Here is a 23,376-nt window from a genome sequence, read left to right on the forward strand (position 1 = left end):
TAATCCAAAGGGAGTGGTTAGCACTCTTGCTTTTGCAGCCAGAAGACCAGGGTTTGAACCCCGATTGGAGCGAGGGCCTTTCTGCATGGAGTGTGCATGGGTTTTCTCCAGGTTCTCCGGCTTCCTCCAAAAACATGTGAATGGTTGTTTGTCCCCAAAACGTGTCCCTGTGAGACCCCGCCCATCGCCCTATGTCAGCTGAGATTGACACAGCAACCCCCCGCGACCCTCTGGTGGAGGATAAAGCGGTAGATATTGACTGAATCTAAAACTTTTCACATCATGTTCTCATATTAATAGTCTTAATTCACCAAATCATATTGCAGTACAGAAAAATCCCTCTTAGATATTTGAATCCCTCAGGGCTGAGGAGAGTCTGAAGGAGAGACACCGATAAAGAACATTAATTAAGTTATGCGAGAAAGTAGAGAACAGCATCTGCGATGATGAAAGGTGTTTGAGTGAAGTTGCCTCAGACCGACGGCGGGAAAACCTGCAAATGGACCACCTGCTGTGTCCAAACTGTCTCCACACACACACACACACACACAAGGTCACTGCGACTCTGCGTTTTTACATTTCTAACAGCCAAACTTTTTTTTTTTTTTCACCACACTGAGACTTTGTAATGGAAATAAACAGAGAAAGTCTCAGCCAAAGCTTTCCCCCCCCCGGCAGACGCCCTAACAGCAATGAGACTCTACGACCAGGCCTGTGTGGCTCAGGGCGATGTTCGGAGGGCAAAATCTGCAGCTGTGTGTCTTTAAACACCTCCTTTGAGTCTCTGTTTGAAAAAAGGAGAAAGATTCCTGCTCCCTAAAAGCTGCGAGAACTTTATTTTTGTAAAAGTTAAGCGTCTCATGCTAATGGTTTCACAACAGCTGCAGTCGTGACAGTCCCGGGGGGGGCGGGGGGGGAGTGTGACCCCGACTGACAAATCCTTTCAGAAGTGAGCAGGAAAGCAGCGTGGAGCGAGGCCGCTGCGGTGGACCGTGAGATTTCCGACGTTTGGAATCACAACGGAGGCAGAGAACTGCACTAACTTCATTAAAATGTGATGGAGCGGGAGTCGGCGATTACGCGTTTCCCTCTTTCATGGTGACACAAATGGCTCGCTCCCGGACGGGAAGACTCTTGACATTTCGCTGTGTGATCTCGGCGTGATCACACCTGGTGGAGAGCATGTGGCATTTCACAGAGAGTCATAATTATGTCACTACTGGTCCTTTTTTTTTCTTTTTGGTCCAGTGTCAGTGCACTTTGTGTTTCACGTGTGGCACTGACAAAGGTTTCTGGATTTTACTCTTTGGACAGCAGCTCGTAGAACACTTCTACGGCCTCCTCTCGTGTGTGATCGCTGCACTCTCTCGGCTGTAGCGTGACAATTCCGAGCGATCGATAACGAGATGTGCCCTGTGATTTTGTTTCTGGAGTCATTAAAAAAGATCTCTTTATTTTAACCCTTTAGGGCAAAACCCAGAGCCAGAGCCACGTTCCTTCGGATTCTGACCATCTGACACTGTGAGGCAGAGAAGCTCATAAATTTCAACGCTGTCGTTTAAAGCTGCGCCAGGAATCATATTTCTGTCATTATCGATCAATGATTCCATAATAACCTTTCAGCATGAAAGAATCAAGGGATGTGAGAGAAAACGAGACTTCTGCACTTTCTCTGGACTCCATTTCTGTGGAGGGCGCCTCCTACTGGCTGTTCGACCAATGCTGTGTTTCCGTCACGGTTTACTTTGGTACAGTACGGTACGTCACGACTCAGAACAGTACCTTTACTTGGTAGGCCGGGTGTGTGACAGTGAACAACGACATCGAACAATTACATTGTGCCAACTGCACACACTCGGTTTCCAGTCCACTAGTTGGCGCACTGTTGTTTTGGCCAAATGAGAAAACCTAGAGGATGGTATGTAACTAAACATGGACAAGATTTCCTGGACTAATACATCAACTTAAGTTAAAGAAACCAGTTAGTAGACAATGAAAATACATATTTACATACATATTTAATTAAATCTATTCATACTTTGGCCTAGGTTTATATTTAAAAAAAAAACCCTTCAGGGTTCCTGGGTCTTCAAATATTTTAAGAGTGCTATATTTGTCCTGTTGAGATTGTTCATGTGTCTCTGATGTGAGACGTGAACAGATAAAAAGACAGATTTAGGATAAAACACATTCACCGTCTTGAAGGTTTCTCTGTTGTTAGCAAAGAAATGACTTTTCCCCTCACACTGACAGCTTCAGTGAAAGTGACACAACCACCTCAGCAACATGGCAGGTTTTAACTTGTTTGCCGAAATACTGTCAAGTCATCAGTGTCAGCATTTAGAGAGACTCATTTCCAGTTGCGAGCTGGCTGGTGTGCAGCAGTCTGCGCCGCCGGTTGCTGATTTTTGCCCCGAAGCTTTTTCAAAAATGAGCTTTATGGCGCATATTTTCCCCCCGGGCAGACGCGTGTCAGGTCCCGTCCACCGAGTCTTTGTGCTCACACGCTCGACAGCGAGTGTCTGATGGACGACCTGATGGCCAAGTTCAACTGGAGCAAACAAGCACAAGAGATTTAGGTCATGATTACCTCCGGCACAGAGCCTGAGAGTTTACAAAAAAAACTTCAGAACTGCTTTTCACCAACGCTGGTCGAGGGGTGGGGCCTGGAACTCAGAAGATTGCAGATTTGAATACACTACCCAGACAAAAAGTCGCATACTAGTATATAATATTACTCGTAGAATCTGACATGCCTTATGCAACGTCATGTGCCCAACAAAAACAAGGTAAGCTAACTGAGAAAGAATTGTTCCGTTTGTCCGGGTCGCAGGGGTAGCAGCTTTAGCATGGAGGCCCGGACTTCTTCAATCAGCTCCTCCATGGGGGATCCCAAGGCCAGAAGTCTCTTCCTGGAGGGACATGATTTTATCACATGGATTGGACACAATGGGCCACATGGTGGAATAGCAGCTAAGCACTGTTGCCTCGGGTCCACAACCCCGTCCGACCCGTCCGAGTTTGCATGCTCTCCACGTGTTTGTGTTCTACATCGACTGTGTGGATGGTTGTTCGCCTTTGTACGACGGACTGGCGATCTGTCCAGGGTGTTCCCCACCTTTCGCCCTCTGTCAGCCACGACCCTCATGTGAAGGATACAGCGGTATAGACCATGAAAGAATGATGGATTGACCACCATAGAGGCCAGACTTTAAATCCACTGAGATTGAGAGGTCCAATTCTTTCATAAATACAACACATTGGTGGAAAATTAATGTAACAGCAGAATGGACGGTGTAATGTGTTAAGGAAATGGATGTCTTAATCAAATCTAGAGGCAGTGCAAGACAAAAAGTTTGATGTTTTTGGTTGGGTAGAGTATATATACATACAGTATATATATTGTCTTTAATTATATTTAATGAGCCCCTTATCTCTACGTCTTATCTTTTGTAGGTCATGTGGGTGAAAGATAATGCAGGTATTTGAACTGTGGGGTACTTCTACTCTGTTTGGCCTTGGCAGAGGTAGAGTTCTCACTCCATGTAAAAAGTGTTTTCCTTACTATTCATGCATTTCATCAAGGGCATTTATTCACACATGAATTCTCTCTCTCATTCATTTCTTGTCTTTGCCGTGCTCTAATATCACCGCTGAGAGTGAGGCTTATCCATGTCTCTGCAAACACAACAGAAAAAAAATGTAACTCGCGTAAACGGCCAACTCAGTGGGTTACGTGCGATAAAAGCTCACCAGAAATAAAGACAAGACACTTGCGGAGCCCAGCATGTAATCTAGAGTGTTGCCACTCACGGCAACGCAAACCCAGACTCAAGCTGCTCCGTTCTACTCTCGTGAAGATACGTGTGATTATGAAGAAATGCTGAATAAAAGGACACTTGTTATTCGAGCTGTCTTTGTGTCCGTCTGTTCAAAGTCTTCATTTACACGTTCCACACCAACAGAACCAGCAGCTGATCGAAATATTTGCTCCAGAGTAAATTGTGTCTTTAATATCTGATAATTATCTGCATAATAAACGTTGCCTCATTACTTTATGAGCGGTGTGATGAGTTTCTGCAGCGCCCCTGGTCTAGAGAAGCATATTTTTTTTAAACAGAGATGTTCTGACTTGTCGTCGTATCATCACATCTCCTGCCTGTCTTCCTGTCTGCCTGTCTGCCTGTCTCGTGTGTTAGTTTGGGGAGCGGCGGAGATCGGCGCTGGAGTTTGGAGAGGTCGGTCTTAAGGCTTTGTCCACACATCACCACAGCTGATTGCTCCTGCGGATGGTTGGGATTCTCTGCTAAGACAGGGATTACTGACCCATGTCGGCTTCCCACCTTTACAGCAGCCGCTCCGGTGTTCACCCAGTCTGAACCTGGACGCCCCAGTGAATTCAAGAGTGCGGCCGTGTCTGTGTCTCTCTCTGGCTGTGTGTGTGTGTGTGTGTGGTTCAGCTTGTCTTAAGTCTGAAACCTTAAGGAAAATAAAACTATCTTAAACATATATAAGCTCTGCACTCACACTACGAGACTATGACTATAAGTGAAAATCACAAGTTTTTCATAGGTTATTAAATGTTTTTAAATAGTAATGTGATCATTTCCTGATGATATGCCGCTCTATATAAAAGTAAATCTTGCACATGTCACTTTTCAGTTTCTTTAAGTAATAAGCAATTATCAAAATAGTGTGAAGTCAATCATCTGTGATCTCTCTGACCCTCTGACGGTGTTTTGATTCAGCGACATTAAAGAACCTCTACTTCTCCTAAGATATTTTCTTTCTTGAGTAATAAATAATCATGAATGTCAAATGTTTTACCATAAACAAATAATCTGGTTTTAAAAGTTGTCTTTGTTTTGCACACTTGTCAATACTGCTTTCAGATTTGGAAAAAAAGTGGAAATCTTAATTTATACTTAATGTAAGGGACAGAGCACAACATTTACACTTTATTTAAGTTCTTAGATTAGGAAAGTTTTTTTTAATATTAAGTGGATGTTATAATATGCTGATGATATGCTGCTCTATGTCAATGAAACACAATCACTAACTTTATGAGAAAAGCTCTAGTTCAAGACTTCACAAAACTAGTGCCACCTAGAGGTCACTGATGTCATTACACCCCTGCTAAGATATTTTCTTTCTTGAGTAATAAATAATCATGAATGTCAAATGTTTTACCATAAAAAAATAATCTGGTTTTAAAAGTTGTCTTTGTTTTGCACACTTGTCAATACTGCTTTCAGATTTGGAAGTAATAGCCTACTGTGCCACCAAGTCCGACTATAAATGGAAATCTTAATTTATACTTAATGTAAGGGACAGAGCACAACACTTACACTTTAAGTTCTTGGATTACGAAAGTTGTTTTTAATAATAATGTGTTATAATATGCTGATGATATGCTGCTCTATGTCAATGAAACACAATCGCTAACTTTATGAGAAAAGCTCTAGTTCAAGACTTCACAAAACTAGTGCCACCTAGAGGTCACTGTTGTCATTACACCGCTGCTAAGATATCTTTGTTTCTTGAGTAATTGGTGTTTGTGCTACTGCTTTGACATTTGGAAATAATGTGTCACACTACTGTACCGCTAACTACGACTGCAGGTGAAAATCTTAGTTTTGGGACCGAGCAGAGCAGTTTTAGCAGTTTTAGCTCACAGACGCCCAAATGCTTCTTCCACAGTCATAATAATAGCAGACATTCCAGTGCACTGTGTACGATCAAGCTGCTTCTCTTCAACATGTCAGGAGCTAACATTCCAGTCCACAGTATACACAAAATCGAGCCGTCTCATTTGGCTATGAAATGGACTGAAAGTTTCCTTTGTGTCGGGGTAGTTATTAGCCACAGAGACAGACGGAGGAGTTAGAGCTGTCTGTCAGACGCTAATGTCTCTGCACAACAGCCCAAACCTGAACTGACAGGCACACACACACCACCAGTGACAGCCCACTAACAACACACTATTGTCCACACTTACAAATGGCCAGGGCACAACTTTTGCTGTGTGTGTGTGCGTGTGTGTGTGTGTGTGTGTGTGTGTGTGTGTGTGTGTGTGTGAGAGAGGATGCTCATGCTGCATTTGCAGAATAACTGTATAATCAAATCAGAGGGGAAAATCACAGAATGTTAGCGTGTTAGTTTTCCACAAGAACGGCTGAACATGGATGGAGTTTGGATTTTGAATAAATATCTAACTGTGATTATTTTTGACTGAAATATTCTTAGATATATCAGAGGGATTGGTTGTTTTATTATTCTCATTTGATATTTGTGCAGATCTGTGAGAAACAAATATATTTTCTTTGTCTGTAGAATATGATGCGTATAGGTCACGACAATATTTAATAAAAAATCGTAATTTCACACACACACACTTAATTGTTCAGCCTAGGACTCAATTATGAATCGATTACTAAATGAATCGTCAACTATTTTGATAATCAATTAATTGGTCTGAGTGTTTTTTAAGGATTTAAAGCAAGTTTTCTGATCATTTCAGCTTCTTAAATGTGAATATTTTCTGGTTTCTTTGCTCCATAAAACAAAGAAATCATTAAAACTGAATCATTTTTGGTTTTTGGACAAGATAACAATACAAGACATTTGAGATTGAGATTTGCCTTTTTATAGATTAAAAATAAGATGGGGCATTAAACCAGGTGCCACCTTCATAATCTAATCTAATGCAAGAGTGTCCGATTAATCTGTCAATTATTTCCTCGATTATTCATGTGATTGGTTCATAAAATGCCAGAAAATTGTGTTTCTAAAAACGATGTTCTCAAATGTCAAATATTATTCAGTTTTCATGATTTCCTTGTTATTTTGAGCAAAGAAATCAGAGAACATTCACATTTAAGAAGCTGGAAATTCAGACGACCAAACAGAGATGACGACTGAAGGCTCAACCGTGGCACTGTGGCTAAGTATAAAGAAACTTTATTGATCTGTGTTTGAATTAATACAGAATTATAGAATTATATGGAGTGCATAGGCTGCGCCTGCTGAGGCTGCTGCCCCCGCAACACTATTTAAAAATAAGTGAACGTGGTGAACACACACACACACGCGCACACACACATACATACATACATCCCCTGAGGCAGTGTTGACTGAATTCCAAAATTCAGAATCCAGCATAACGAGATGATGAACAGCTGTGTTGCTATATAAATGCTTTGTGTGTGTGTGTGTGTGTGTTCATATTTTTATCAGCTCAGCCTGTCATTAACCTCTCAGTATGTCGTAACCGCCCTCGACAAATACATTTAATGAGCAGCCTGAATTGACACTTGGCTGTATGTGCGCTGATGAACGTCTGGACTGTTCTATTCCTGGACCTGCGCAGATTTAATCCTTGGGTTTATGTATATAATATAAGCAGTCAGAAAACTGTAAAGACATGGAATTGACGTGTGTTTTTTGTTCCTCAGCGTTTGGCGTCGGTCAGTTTCTACCTTTTGTCGAATCTCCTCTTCCATCTTGATGGGCGAGCCGAGCTCGGCGACCTGACGCACTCCCTCGCTGGCATAGCCGCCGTACTCCCACAGCACGTAACTCCTGGAGTGGGACGCGCCGATGAGAGCTGACCAGTGATTGGCTCGTCCTGGGAGGGACAGAAGATTCTCATGAGGATGTTTAAATCTACCAAAATGGTTTTTAATTTGTAAATTCTCAGGTACACCAAATATTCAACTAGACAAATCGATAACCTGTTACTACCAATGAACCAAACGTCTAAAGTTTCAAACTGTATAAATGATCTGATTGCATATTTCTGTATCCATAGAATGAGTATAAAAATGGTCTGGAAAGAAAATAGGAAAACTAGAAGAACTTGCACCTGTACTTTTGTACTTTTATTAGTCAAATTAAACAAAGAAACACCAAAAAAAAAAAAGGCTCACAAACATTATAAGAGCTGCTTGCTGTGTGCCCTCGTGACCTGGAGTCATTTGCTTGCAAAGTCAATCTTCTGATTGAGTGCAGCTAAAACAGCCGATGCCAACACCGATTAAACTGAAGCTGAATTGGCCGTAAAGCCAGTGTTTGGCACAGCTTCTGTCCTGTATGGTCAGCCATGTCCCCGGCTTCAGTTCGCTGGTAGTATAAGTGTTATATAAGTTATGGTTCGGACAAAATAACATAGGGTTAGGCAGTAAAAATTTAACTTAGTAAGTTAGTCTAACATGTGTCGACCACTGTCATTTTTCCTACCACTAGGGGCGCTGGTTTTTCAAATGTAAATATAAGTAATTCCTGCGTGTATGTTTTGTTGGGGGACAATCTTAAAAACTTAGGTTTTAATTCATTTACCAAACACTTATCAGGAATGATTCATTTACCAATTCAAAAAGACGTTAGCGCTGTCACAGATACGACTACACTGCTGTTGCTACACTATGCACAAATTTGCTCGTCACAGTTTTCATTGTGATGATAGTTTGGCATCTTTAAAAAAGTGGGCGCCCACATAGAAAGATTGGGAAACCACTTGCTCTAGAACAAGTCTGTCCTCTGGCAAGACAATGAACCCCCAAATTGCCTTCCTGTGGTCATAGATGCAATCAATTTGAGCTGTTTCCTCTTATTACGCTGGGGCAAAGTGACCTGTGCTTCTCTGTTAAACTCATCTCCACCTGTCCACAGTGTTTCTGTCTCATTTTCTACCAAGACTAATTTGAACGACAACATAACCGCAGTCGTTCTGAATGCGCGGTACACATGCCTGTGTGGTTATTATACATTATGATGAACTCACTTGGATAGTCTTTTGGATGAACTTTCTCTGACCAGTTGCCGTAGAAGGTGAGTCTGTACTTGGCTGTTCCACAGGCGCAGCATTCCATGGCAGGAGTTTCTGTAGCGTCACCAAAAACACGCTCTGGATGGAGACACAACGTGCAAACACATGCACACAATATGTAATAGAGGAGAGATTTTTGTTGGCTTCTATTACTTTAACTTGTATACTCTTTATAATTAATGTGTAGTTTTTCATATACTCTTTTAAACTTGTTTTCATGGCATTTATGTGTAGAAACAAATATGTTAGCAATTGTAATAATGCTGCTAACTAGCATTGCAGCTAATGACTTAGCTGATAATTTTGTTAACTAACATTGCAGCTAATAACATAGCTGATAATGTTGCTAACTTGCCTAACAGCTAACGACTTTGCTGATAATGTTGCTAACTAGCATTGCAGCTAATCACAGCTGACGACTCAGCTAATAATGTTGCTCTTTATTGTTATGGTGTTATTTTTCATATACTCATACCCCAGCATGTACGTGTGGAAAAACTAATTATATACATTTAAGAATTAACTGACATTTGTGTGTGGGAGCTTTGACACAGCTGCATAAATTACCGGCTGATTGAAGGCTATTTGGAACGAGAGGAATGTCACACAAGTGCAACTACGAAACAAAGTCCTATTAAAATGACACATAAACATTGATGCCGACTCATAAATATTCAGATACTGCCCTCGACCAGTGTTTTGCAAAGATAGGTCAAGGAGAGTCCTTGAATATTTATGAGTAGCCAAATTATTTGGAATAAAATCCTCACTCGACGTCTACGTTACAGCCCGGATGTGTCAAGCAATGACGGCGCCAAACTTATGCCACCAAATTGAAGCTGTGCGGCTTGATTGGCTTGCATAATAGCCTGGAAAATTGGATTTTGATGAGGAGAGGGAAATTTATGAATATGAAATTCCCCGGAGATAAAGTTTTAGAAACCGTTTGTCCAAATGTGTAACGTGAGCGTCAGAGCTGAGAGTGCAGTCGCTGTAAGTCCTCACTCAATACAGTGCACAATGTTGGGCTGTTCCAGACAAAAGATGAGTGAATGTGATGAACGGTTTAAAGTCGGCTGTTGACCCAGTCTTATGATCAAAACTAGCGGCGTTCACACCAGAGTTTACATACAAAACACTGGTGTTTACTTCTGGAGCTCCACATGGATGAGAACTGCTTCCAGGGATACTTTTGCTTGACAAACAGCTAATTTGACGACTTTCTAGCTTGCATTCAGGCCAAGGACAGGATTTCCTGAAGTGATAAGTATCTGTAGCCACGGTTCTTATCCATACAGAGCTCCCGAAGTAAACACTAGTGATACTGCGGGGCATTGCAGCTAATGACCTCACTGATGATGTTGCTTACTTGCCTTACTGTTGATGACTTAAATAATAATGTTGCTAACTAGCATTGTAACTAATGAAATTGCTGATAATGTTGCTAACTTGCCTTACAGCTGATAACTTATCCGAAAATGTTGCTAACTAGCATTGCAGCTAATGGCGAAGCTGATGTAGTTGCTAACTTGCCTTACAGCTGATGACTTTGCAGATTATGTTACGAACTAGCATTGCCTTACAACAAGGTAATGTTGTTAACCTGCGATGCAGCTAATGGTGGAGCTGATAACTTAGTTGATAATGTTGCTAATTTGCATTACAGCTGATAGCCTATCTGATAATATTGCTAACTACTGTTGCAGCTAATTACGTAGCTAATGATTTAGCAGATAATGTTGCTAACCTGTGTTGCAGTTGATGACTTAGCAGATAATGTTGCTAAATTGCGTTGCAGTTAATGACATAGCTAGTGACGTAGCTGATAATGTTGCTAACTTGTGTTGCAGCTAATGACATAGCAGATAATGTTGCTAAATTGCGTTGCAGCTAATGACATAGCTAGTGACGTAGATGATAATGTTGCAAACTGGTGTTGCAGCTAATGACGTAGCAGATAATGTTGCTAAGTTGAGTTACAGGTGATGACGTAGCTGATGACTTAGCAGATGATGTTGCAAACTGGTGTTGCAGCTAATGCGTAGCTGATGGCTTGAATTAATTAGCGTCGTACAGTTGGCAGTCATCACACTTGACGTCTTAGCCAAGTTCAAGCTCACGCAGTGTGATGGATAATGATCTTCTGATAATGCTGAGACCTCACTGTCTGTCAGAGGCTTTCCCGTCTCCACTTTTGTCAGCTGTGAAACCACAGGTAACACAAAAACTCCACTGCTGCTCTGATGGGTCAAATGAATATCTAAATTCCACGCAGACTCCCACAAGTTCCATAAATCACAGCCATTGCCGATTTCCCTGCTCCCTCCGTTAGTTTCACAGTCGTTCGAGTACATTACCGAAGAGTGGGAGCTGTTCTCTCCAAGACGGGAGAGAAAAAACAACAGATAAAACAAGGTATAATGGCACCATGATGAGCGGTCAAGGATGAAAAAGATGAGCAGCCAACGAGGGAGAGGAGGAAATGATGGGCAGTTGTAATTACCTTTCTCACAAAGCCGAATGGTGAGAGAACCCTCTTCCTGGAAATAGATGATTCTCTTCTGGACAATACTGGCCCTGGAGGTACAAGAAACAAAAGAAGTGATAAAAGGAGGGAAAGAAAAAAAATATGAGGCAAAGAATATAAGAAAATAGAGGGAGAGAATGTCGGATGGTACAGTGGGTGCAAAAGGGGCATTAGATAGATAACACACAGTAATGTGTTTCTTGTATTTTTTTGGCAGTATCAGATCCAGGTCTGTGTAATTCTCAGTGAGAGGGGAAGGTAATGGCTTCCCTGAGGTTCCATAATAAGATGCCCAGTGCACACATCTGTTCACATTAACAGTTTTGTGTTCTCCAAACATCGCAGCGCACTCACACTGCAGCGATGCAAACCTTAACAGAGCAATTATGCCCACGGACCGAGAGACAGTGGAAGAGGTGAGGAATTATTGTCGTCAGCGAGAACACAGATCTGATGCACAAGACTGTGGACATTTGAACTTGTGAGCGTCGGTAAACTCACAGATGAGAATAAGAAGAAGAAGAATGTTCACTAAAAATGAAACACGTTCCTCCTATCGCAGATACAGAGCTGTAGCACCTTGTAATAACACTTCTACACAAGTTGTTTTACATTTATGTGGCAGGTTATTTGAGTTGAACAAAAAGCCGGTGAGAACGTGTGAGTCACTCTAAAATCTAATGATCATGTGCGTCATGTTCACGTGTTCCGTGTTAGGATTTTGAAGGACTGAGATCCTGATGCAAATTGAATCAGTGGTGCACTAATTGGTTCCTCCAGCCGCATCACGGCAGTGGCTGCTGCTGCTGATGCAGCAGCTTTGCACTGTGGGTAAGGAAGTGATACCAGCGTGATAACACTAATTTGATTCGCATTGTTTTACAGCTCCTGCGTGATGCATCTGCACACGTGTCTTTGTCTCCCGCTGTGCTTCAACTGTCCTTAAACCCACAGTCTGAGGCCTTACTCACATGGAAACACAACTTTATCTTTAGGAAGCAGAACTTTCCCCATCCAAAATGACTCTAAACTACACATACATGCCAGGCCAGCATGACGGATGACCAGTTGACCATTACAGATCATGTTGCTTCTTTTGCCCGGTCATGTCAATGTAAATGACTTGTTTAACATAAACTGAAAATCTGGCACAATTATACAGTATACCTAAAATAAGCATGGCCTAGTTCATTCACAAGTATTCACACATATTTTATTTCAAATCAACTTTTCCAATATATAATTGGTTAACATCCGGTTAAAGTATACATTTTTAACACATTATTTATTAATCCCTGAGGGAAATTACTTCTCTGCATTTAACCCAACCTTTCTAGAGTTAGCAGCAGTGAGCAGGCACCCAATGGGAGTGGGGTACCTTGCTCAGGGGTACCCCAGCCCTTTGACCTGGTGGGGACCCAATCTAGCAACCCTCCAGTTACAAGTCAAGTTCCCTTTCCACTTGGCCATGGCTGGTAGTTTTACACAAAAAGAAAAAGATGCGCCCCATTCAGTTTGTTTACGTCAAAACGCTTCACTCCAGACAGACAGAAACGTTATATAAAAATTGAAAATGCACAAATGGAGATATTTCTGTGTAAAGTGTGAGGGAGTTTTTTTTGTGCAGCAGCAGCAGATTCTCCCTCTGGTCATACAGTGGAGAGACATAAACCCGAGATGTGAAAGTGACACAAGTGAAACGGCGCTGAGTGCGGGGAGACAGAGGAGGGACCGGTGACATTAGGTGGGAGTTAGTGCTTATATTGCTCCTATAAATCTTGCACAGACTGAATGCTGCAATATGCCCTGCAACATGGATTGACTGCTTGGGCATGAAATTGAAAAACAAAAGTGAAATATACAGACTCTTACTGAAGTGTCCTTGATAGTTTTCTTAACTAAATCCTCTAATAGTTTTGGTGATGCCGTTTGTTGGGTGGATATCGACGGAATTGATCCTCCAATCAGTCCAACAATTAATCAAGTCATTTAGAGAAAAGGCGTTCACTGTCAGCTTTCACTACATTTACTGCCCGTTGATATCCTCTCCTCACTGTCGGCATCTGTTGACTTTTAAGAGTCGACTCGCCTCCGTTTTGAAAATGTGTCAATTACAGGCAGCTGCACCTCGGAGAAGGCAGATTGTACCCGAGACGAGTGTAGGAGGGAACGAGTTCTAACACTGTTGCTGCATTTCCCTCTGGTCCACGAGAAGCGCTTAATATAACACTTCCTGTAGTTCACGAGTGGAGGCGGAAAAAGAAAAAGTATCAGATGCACACTTTACCTTCATATTATGCACTTGATATTCTCACACTCACTTCATGAAATTTATCATTTCATCATCACATCATCAACATCAGTGTCAGGCTTTTGGAAGACCTAAAAGGCTAGTTTGGCCCGAAAGACTCAAAGCAGAAGTCAGCAGTTGTCGGGGGAAAATTTACATTTAAGCATTTAGCAGACGCCTTTATCCAAAGCGACTTACAAAAGAGGAATAAGCTACAAAGAAGAAGTCTTGGAAAGAACTCCACGAGATGGGAACAATGGACTGACAGAGGGTGAGAGTGCAGAGGAGGGGGTTAAGGTAAGTGCGAGGACAGAAGATGCTCTTGGAAGAACTGGGTCTTCAAGAGCTTCTAGCAGATACACAGGGACGCACCAGTTCTGGTAGCGCTCGGTAGGTCAGCGTGGAATGAAAAGAGTCTGGATTGTCACCGCCAGACGACAATCCTTAGATGAACGGAGTAGTCGGGGGTAACATGAGCCTTTCGGAGAGCATACCTACTTAAAGGTGGGAGCAGAACCATGAAACACTATGTACGCTAGCATCAGGGATTTGAATTTGATGCGGGCGGCTAAGGGTAGCTAGTCGAGCTCAATGAACAGAGGGGTGACGTGTGCCCTTTTAGGCTGATTGAAGACCAGGCCGCGCCGCTGTGTTCTGGACCATCTGTAGCAGTTTCACAGCACAGGTCGGGAGGCCTATTAGCAGGGCGTTGCAGTAGTCGAGGTGGGTGATGACCAAAGCCTGTACTAATAGCTGGTACACCATCCCAGTGTAACTGCTGAGTTTAGTCTTTTGGAAGACCTAAAATGCTAGTTTGGGGTCCCTACGGTGGCCCAAATGACTCAACACGAATTCGATAGCCGAAACAGAAGTCAGAAGTTGTGAGAGAAGTAGAGGAACATGCTGAATGGAAGACTGAGAAGTCCAAGAAACAGTGGTTGAAGTGGACTGGTACTGTCCGGTAACGGCAGTATTGGCACTTCTTAATATTACTATTTTGAGCACTAATCAGGCACTTCTCACGAGACGCCACTGCGGTCAAATTAGCCGTTCCTGACTGTGACGTGCGCCCATATTCCCTCCTTTACGGTATATTTACTGAAACTGTCCAATCCAAGCAGTCCTATTTCTGTTTTTTTTTAAATAAAGTCACAATAGTTATGACTGGTATGGTATAAATACTGTACGTCATGGTAAAAAAATTCAGCACTCCATAATCATTTTACAATAAAATACAAAAAATACAGCATTATATCGTGAAGTGTCACAGTTGAAGCCTGTGAAACGTCGTAACATGTAATTAAATGTGAAATTTCCAGTTAAAGCTGATGAAATCGTGGAAATACTTGAGAGCAAAGACGAGAAATTCAGAGACAGATATAAAAAAACACCTGTCAAGCACAAAGGAAATGTCCATGCTGTCTCAATATTTGGACGCGTTTAGCAGAAAACTGTAAAGGACGCACCAAACGCATCATATTTATGACGACAAAGATTTTCCATCTATTTCTAACCTAACAAAAAGCTATCAACTGATGTTTCCCCTTATTCCCTCCTCGCCGTTGCCTCCCTCTGCTCACTTTCCTTATTAATTATACTTCCACAAGCATTTCATGCCTCATGCATTCCGGCAAATATTCCACATCTCAGCGACATGTTTGCTGACTTGTCTTCTTGTGTACCCTGCAGGCTTGGACGGCGCTGAGTCTTCAGCATGCTGTTTGGATCCATGCGGCTGAGCTCCCCAGAGAGAGAGCGGCTCGTACACATGTGACTGTGTGTGACTGTTTCTTACAATAATATTTCCACGGCATGACAAGAGCACCTGACTGCAACGAAAGTGCAGGAAAAACAATTCCAGTTACGAGGGAAAGCAAATCATTGGAGGCCACTTACTCTGTTTGTTTGTTTGTTTGTTTGCATCTGTACAAAAAAACTGTGCTTATGGAGGAAAATGTCATTTTGAAATTCCACTTATTGCTGGTGGTTATTGCTATACTAACATACAAGCTGACACAATGGCAGATGTAACAATGTTCCCTCCAGGTGTTCCTGATCACATGGATCACAAAAACGGGATGGATATGAAGTCACTGTGACTGTGACCTTTGACCGCGTAATCAGTTCATCCTTGAACACAAGCTCCGTACACTTGGTACTTTTGGGGTAATTTGGCGGGGGAAAATAGCCCCAGGTGGGCAGAGTATTTACTTTGCCTTCAGACAGAACACATGGTTCTTTATGAAAACAGCAGGTATTCACCAGTCAGAGGTTTCTATGGGAACAAAGGCATCGGCAGCGGCACCAGAGGAAGGTCGGAGTATGGTTCGCAACTCGACTGGTTAAAGCACTAACATCAGTCATTGGATTTTAGGGTAATGTTTCAGATTTCACACACACACACACAAAAGTCAAAATGATGAGATAAAAAGTCGAAACTATGAGATAAAAATTCATAATTATGAGATAACAAGTCAAAATTATGAGATAAAAAGTCACAATTATGAGATAAATAGCGTGGTTAGGCCAGTAGGTCTATAGATGAAGGGGTCATTACAAACATTGCCATTGAGGCGCACGTGCACTTCTTATCTCATAATTTTGACTTTTTATGTCATAATTTCGACTTTTTAATCTCATAATTTCAACCTCTTTTTGTCTCATAATTTCAATTTCTTTTGATCTCATTATTTTTATACCTCTTTTTTTCTGGTGGAAACGGGCTTCCATACTGGAGTAACAAGACATTACAAATTAAATTGATGCCTTTTTACCTCAAATCTTGATAAATCCTGGGAATTCTTTCAGACAGAAGAGCTTGAGAGTCTATTTTGACCAATAACAGTGGTCTGTGATGTTATCAAGCGATAAGCGTCCTCACAGTGTTGTCACTGAATGACAACACAAATTGTGGCCTCTTTTTCTGCCTTATTCCTCCCAGAAACCCCACCAGAATAGTGAGGTTCAGATTTGATGAAGTGGGAGAATAAATATAAAATGTAAACATGATAAGAAGATGAGAAGTGATCCACACGACGGTAAAACTTTGATTGGAAAACAGTCCGATAAAAATGGCAAATAGTCACATCCAACTTTCAGCTTCAGGTTAAAAAAACGTTTCCAGACACTCAAAGTACTTGAAAGGAGTTTGTGGAGATTTAAGAAAAAGATTTGGACTGAGCTCATCAGAAAAACCACATGGACCTTGGTGACCTGAGGTGGGAAACACACAAACACACAATCTTTCACACTGACACACACAACCTGGCGTGTACGTGCACAACATTTCAGCCCAGGAGCAGAAGACAAAGGTAAAAAAGAAAAAAGGAAGGCATGTTTTTATGTAAAAAGGAGGGAAAATGTGTGTGGGTGATTTCAAGTAATCAAAACAAAGATTTGACAGTTTCTCCATGAAAAATGAAGCTGTCAATAAAATCTTCTGATGTTTTTGATGCCAACTGCTGTAAACAGAGTTTGACAAACCTGAGGATGGAAAACAAAATTAAGAATTAATTAGTCACAAAACACAGTCGTTGCTAGGTTCAGGCTGTGTGTGAAAGACATAATGGTTGCAATGGTCGCAAGTTCGACTCCACCCCTGGCTGATTGTACTCAATTCCATTGTAAGTCTCTTTGGATAAAAGCATCTGCTTGACAAACTGGCGCCGCTAAGCTATTGCTAGTAAGTTAGCACACTAACTTCATGAAATGAAACGAGATTAAACGTTTTTGTTTTTTTACGTCATTGACTTTTACGCTTCTTTTCTTTTGAGCTATTTAGAGCTAGTGTGCGCGTGAGCATGCCCTGGTTAGCTGGCCCAGTTAGCATGAGCTAGTGAGAGCCAGTTAGTTCAAGAACATAAGCAAAAACAACAAGGTAACATTCATGCTAACTCTTGTTTTCACTTATTTTCTCTAAATTAAGTTATAATGAGCTAACACAAGGTAGTTAGGGCTAATTTGACAGTGAAATACAAGACTGGTAAACAATTAGCTGAAACACATAAATAGCTCCATGCATACAAAGCTAAAAGAGATTGTTGTTTTCCGTTCATATTGTACAAAAGAGCATCTCAAACTCTGCTCAACAGCTTGTTTGTGCTACATTAACAGCTCACTTGTCACAGTCAAATCCAAAATGTGTTCAATGGAACTTCAATTATGTTCCATCTGCAACACCTCGATCTACAATATCTGTGCGATAGAAAGGTTGCCACGATGGCTGCTCCTAATGAACTTCTCTATTATTGATTGATTATTGACTTGATTTAACTGATCTTTGGTCTATAAAATGACAGAACATGATTTCAAGAAAATCTTAATTGAGGTTTTCCAAAACCTCAAAATGGTGGCATCCAAAAATCTAGTTTTTGTCCACAAACCAACCATATAATGTCATTTCTCCCCCTGTAGTTTCTGGTATACAGGCAATAAAGAAAACATCAAAATACGAACATTTAATTTATTATATATATATATATATACACATACATATATATACATATATATATATATATATATATATATATATACACACACATATATATATATATGTAGTTGCTGTGTTTCTGCCTTTTCAGATAAAAACAGGTGGTTACAGACTATTAAGAACTCCTTAATAACATTATTGTATATTTAACGCAGGTTCTCTTCTGACATGGCCATGATTATAACTCAATAAAATTCAGAAATGTCCTTTTTTATGTAAGACTCCTCGCGGTTGTATTCCTGTTTATATAAACTGAAACTCTGTGTGTTACATGAGCATCAAAAATAAATCCAGCAAAGCTAAATATGTGTCAGAAATGTAAAAACATGGTCAGCGTCAGCGCGGACATCCTCAGCGTCTGTGGAGGATGTTGCCGTTGCCGTTTCTCTCAGCCTCAGGCTATGTGTTGTTTCAGGGCAGACAGTTCTACAGGGTGAATGACAAGAGTGGGGGTGAAAACTTCGACTAACTGAGGAGGAGGAGAAGAAGGAGAAGGAGGAGGAAGGAGGAGGGCAGGCCTGACAGTACACTTCCTGCCTCAAGGAGAAAAGTTTCACATTGTATGTTGAATTTGTTGTTAGTTCCAGTAACAGCTGACACGAGCTGAGATGTTCCTCAGTTGCTGACATGTTCTGCTCGCCTCCTCTCAAACAGAAACTCCTCTCAGGTGTTCGACTCTCTCATGAAATTCACTGTGCAAACATAGAAAAGTAATAATGACAGAGTTGGGTCTTAAATGGGGCTATAATAGGGAACACAACATAGACCCAGCACAGCCAGGTGCCAACAGCTAACGCTGGTTTGGAAGTTTTACGTCAGGTGTTTAAAATGCTTCTCTGTTTAATCCTTTCATAACTTATCTTGATTTCATGGCTGTAGAATTGTCCAAAAAAGTCCGATGAGTGAGTGCTTCTGCTTCCTTTTTGCAAGATAACTTTTCACTTTTCTGTAACTCCTGAGGTTCTACCATAATGACTGTATATGGGCACAATTAAAGCAGTCCATGACTTTTTAATTCTCTAGATATCACAAACGGTCTAGGAGTTACGGTTATGGGAAGTACGCATGCCAAATCCTGTCAGCAGAACTGGATTCTTCAGTTTTCATCATCTTTAAGTGTCTGAAATTATTATTGATAGTGACTGACTGAAAACCCTTTTATCATCATTACAATTTTGGCCATATCGTCCAACAAGCTACTGTATGTCTGGAAAAATAAGGTATTGGTTTGCCCGAGAAATGTCTTTTTTTCTTTATTAAGTCTCAAATTACGAGTTTGTTGTTACAATGGTTGGCTTGATTATTTTCCAACATTTGACACCTCATTCACCGCCTTTAAGGTAAAACTATTCAGATGCTGTCATCAATAAATATTTTGTTTCATACTCTTGAGGGAAAACATGATGAAATTCCTCTAATCCTATCCGACAGTGAAACCAATTTTTTTTTTCAATAAATGATGCGTTAATTGCTTTTGTTTGGGGACAGTTCACTGTGATGGCTGTCCAGAAAGAACTTCCTGTTTAATCGTCTGTCATTATTATGTTGTACTTGTCTAATGATGCGTTCAAAACAAACACATCGGACGTTAATCTTCCAGACATTAGGAGAGGCGGGGGAAATGTAATAAAAATGAGTGATTCTGGCTTATTTGACTGAGGCCTTCACACACAGCCCGCTTGTTTATGGATTATGAAAGAATCGTGAAATTTGGGTCAGGTCTTTATAGACGTCTGCAGTTATTTTTGTGTGATGTCTGATTTGGCATTTCTGGTCGCTAGTTAGCAGAGGTGGAAAGTAATGAATTACATTTACTCGCATTACTGTAACTGAGTAGATTTCGTGTGTACTTTTAAGGTCATTTTTAAAATGTGTAATTCTACTTACTGTACTTCACTACGTTTGAAATCACATCCATTCCTGAGTAAATACAAAAGGTGAAAGACGAGGACAGGTGAAAGACGAGGACAGGTGAACTACGAGGACAGGTGAATGATGAGGACAGGTGAGTGATGAGGACAGGTGAGTGATGAGGACAGGTGAACTACAAGGACAGGAAAAACAATTCATGTGACATTTGTGTCCCCTTGTCCTTTTTGCACTACACAAGAAAGAACTTTGCTAAAAAGTAACAAAAAAGTAACTAAGTGACTCTGAGTTAAGTTACTTTTTTACTTTGCCTTTTTAGCGCAGTACTTTTACTTGAAGTAAAATGTTCTGAAAATAGTGGTACTTTTACTTGAGTAGAATATTTCAGTACTCTCTCCACCTCTGGTAGTTAGGAAGCATTCTAAAATAGTAAGTTTGACCCGTAGTTATTTCCACATTAATAAATAAGGTTGATGCTTTGTTCTGTTACAATGTGAAGTCATTTGCTTTAATCTGATCAGACCCTCCGAGGACATACACATGACGGCGCATTGTAAAATTCAATTATAAAACAGCTGAAATAAAAATGAGCCCCTGTCTTTGAGTACTACAGCTGTCAGCAGCAGCTTTGTCATCGCTCCTCCCACAATATAATTGGTCTGATTTTAAAATAGCAGGTGTTGGAGAATCATCATATTAAAAAAAACAAGCTCTACATGAGCTTAGTGTAAAAATAATTGTTTTGTTTTTGAGAGATCGGAGCCTGGCGTCCTGGACGGTTGACCCGCTGTAAGACTGTGACGAGGGGCAGAGAAAAACAGATAAAAGGGAGGAGGAGGATACTCCCATGGTGCAGGATGATCAGAGTGAGAACCTCGTGTCAGGATTCACCATTAAAGTTGCATCTTTTTTTTGATTTTTCAACTTTAACTTGACACAGGCCAACACATACAGACGTGTTTGGCTCACTGCGGTTGCTGAAGTGATGTTTTATTCCTCAGAGGGACAAAATTGAACCTTTATGGTGAACTGCAGGACAAAACATGTTGTATTCTACTGTATTGTATCAAGATGAAAGCATTTTTGTCAAAATCTCTTAGAAGTAAGTTTTATTCCATCTCTAATTCTGAGTTGAGGTTGTGAGAAAGTCCATCCATCCATGCATCCATCCAGGGTGTCACGATCTCCGCTGTAAATCGAATATCTATCGGAACAACGTCACCATCTCAACCATTCGAAAAGCAACGTCATATCGCTCATGACACCATGTAGAAAATCAAAAAGGGAATTAAAAAAATTTTAACTTATCATGACATAAAACCAATGATCCAAGTCCCAACTACAGAAGTCTAGTGGCCGACCCATCTGTGCTAAAAGAGAGAAAACCTACCTACTTCCTTCTGTACCAACCCTGACTGACATGAATCTGCTTTGTGAAGGCAGTGCCAAGAGCATCATGGGAAGAAAATGGACAGAAGAGTGGACAGATAAGTGGGGAGATAGAGAGGCGTACGTTTTCAGATAAGGTAGAGCTTAAATCTCCATCTCACCGCTGAACGACGGAGGTGACAGTAATACGAGGTGAATTTGCATAGCAGCTGTTCCCATACGCAAGGCTAGATTTATTGAACGAGCAAACACCGCGATGGCTTCGTGCCATCTGTCGCAGAGCAGAAGATAAATTAAGAGTAGCAGCTGCAAAGAAACTGTCGCGGTGTAAGGGCAAGTTATGGCACCTCGCTGAGAAGAGATGCGTGTCAGTAAAGAGATGCAGGAGAACGAGAGAGGAAGGACTGTGAGAGACCAACGTTCACTTTAGTTATCAGCTGTTCATCATCTCTGCTCCGCATTAGTCAAGCGGCGTCGAGCGGCAGCGGCGATAACGCCATCACTCACTGTCGCGGCGCGAGCCCACAAAACACACTTCATTACGTATTAATAATAAGAACGATTTGTTATCAGACAATATAACATGTTTTAAATGTAAATCATAATCGTTTTTCTTTTCTCCTAAAGTCCATCACAAGTCGTCTCTAAAAGGGATAGTTCAGTGTTTTTGCTTGTGTGACACAGGGGAAATCTGACTTTAGCCTATTCCTATATGGGAAACTGAAATGTGTGTCACTTTGCAAATCCTGCACCAAACTCCACAAAGTAAGTCGACAACTTACAACACCACAGCACACAGCAAATACACTATTTTGTGACTTCAGATTTATCTCAGTGGCAGCAGTAGATCAGCATCTCTTGTGTCCCCATGAGCTAAAAACACTGATTTGTTTCATACAGACTTTTCTGTGGGAAAGTTGCCAGTTTATCAACTTCAAACTCTGCTTAGTGTCCGACAACATTTTTTCTGCCTTTTCTAGTCTTGATGGCCACTCAGAGCTGCTGTTTGGCTATTCACCCATTCACAACCACAAGTGTCCTGTTGTCCAGATACACAGAAACATTGTTTAGTCTGAACATTGGAAGACATCTTTTATCTTTTCCGTCTTCAGTCGTGACATAAAACACATGCAATGACAGGAAAACCCTGAGACTGAGAGCTGATGGACTAAATTGTGTGAACTCATTTGGCAGATTTGAATGTACCAGACATTTGTTAATGGTTAAAAGTAACGTAATTCAGCTTTAACAATTAAAAAAAATCTAAATTTTCACTGGGAAAAAACAAGTAAATATCACCACTAATAGGAGAAAATGACTTGTTTCAAGAAAAATGGGTGGAGTGGCTCAGTGGTTAAGACCCTACCTTGTGTACCAAAGACATCATGGTCGCAAGTTCGATTCCACCCCTGGCTAATTGTACTTGATTCCATTGTAAGTCGCTTTGGATAAAAGCGTCTGCTAAATGACATGTAATGTAATGTAAAAAAATGATCTGCGAGTGCGGCAAGAAAATGGCACTTGTTAAGTTTTCTTGAAACAAGTCAAATTATGTCAAGTATCTTCAGGCTTAATAAATAAAAAAGTGCAAAACATGGTGTGATTAGATAAATACATCGAATTCAAGTCAATTACAGTTGCAGATTGGAAAATATCTGCATTGGTGTGGACAGTATCCCTGGAGATGTTGCCCCCTTGCTCACAGATCCTTTTAAGGACTCTCCAGTGACTGCCATTTATCTGGACAGCTTAAAATGCCAAACCTTAACCATAGTCTAACTTTAACCCTAAACTTAGCCAGTTCCTAAGAAATTAGTAAGACCAGGTTTCAGTCTCCACGAGGACAACTGGACCTGTCAGTGTTTATGGCAGAAAAATGTCCTTAAGAGGTAAAACATACAACACACACACACACAGCGAAGGTCAAACCTACTTCAAACCACTAATTACCCCCTGTAATCATCACTTGTGTCTCTGTTGCTGAG

The 23,376-nt window shown here is 41.1% G+C and overlaps 1 protein-coding gene across 1 annotated transcript in view; it reads right to left on the reverse strand.

Moving 5' to 3' along the window:
* LOC122776320 (spondin-1-like) overlaps positions 1-23,376 on the reverse strand; it is a 96,740-nt gene that overhangs the window by 51,565 nt on the left and 21,799 nt on the right. Inside the window, exons 4-6 of the mRNA XM_044036788.1 lie at positions 11,331-11,404; positions 8,783-8,905; positions 7,479-7,627 (exon numbers count right to left, since the gene is read on the reverse strand). Of these exons, the coding sequence (XP_043892723.1) occupies positions 7,479-7,627; positions 8,783-8,905; positions 11,331-11,404 (346 nt within the window). The remainder of the gene's footprint in view (positions 1-7,478; positions 7,628-8,782; positions 8,906-11,330; positions 11,405-23,376) is intronic.

Source organism: Solea senegalensis, linkage group LG10 (assembly GCF_019176455.1).
Source record: "Solea senegalensis isolate Sse05_10M linkage group LG10, IFAPA_SoseM_1, whole genome shotgun sequence".
Classification (NCBI taxonomy): Eukaryota; Metazoa; Chordata; class Actinopteri; order Pleuronectiformes; family Soleidae; genus Solea; species Solea senegalensis.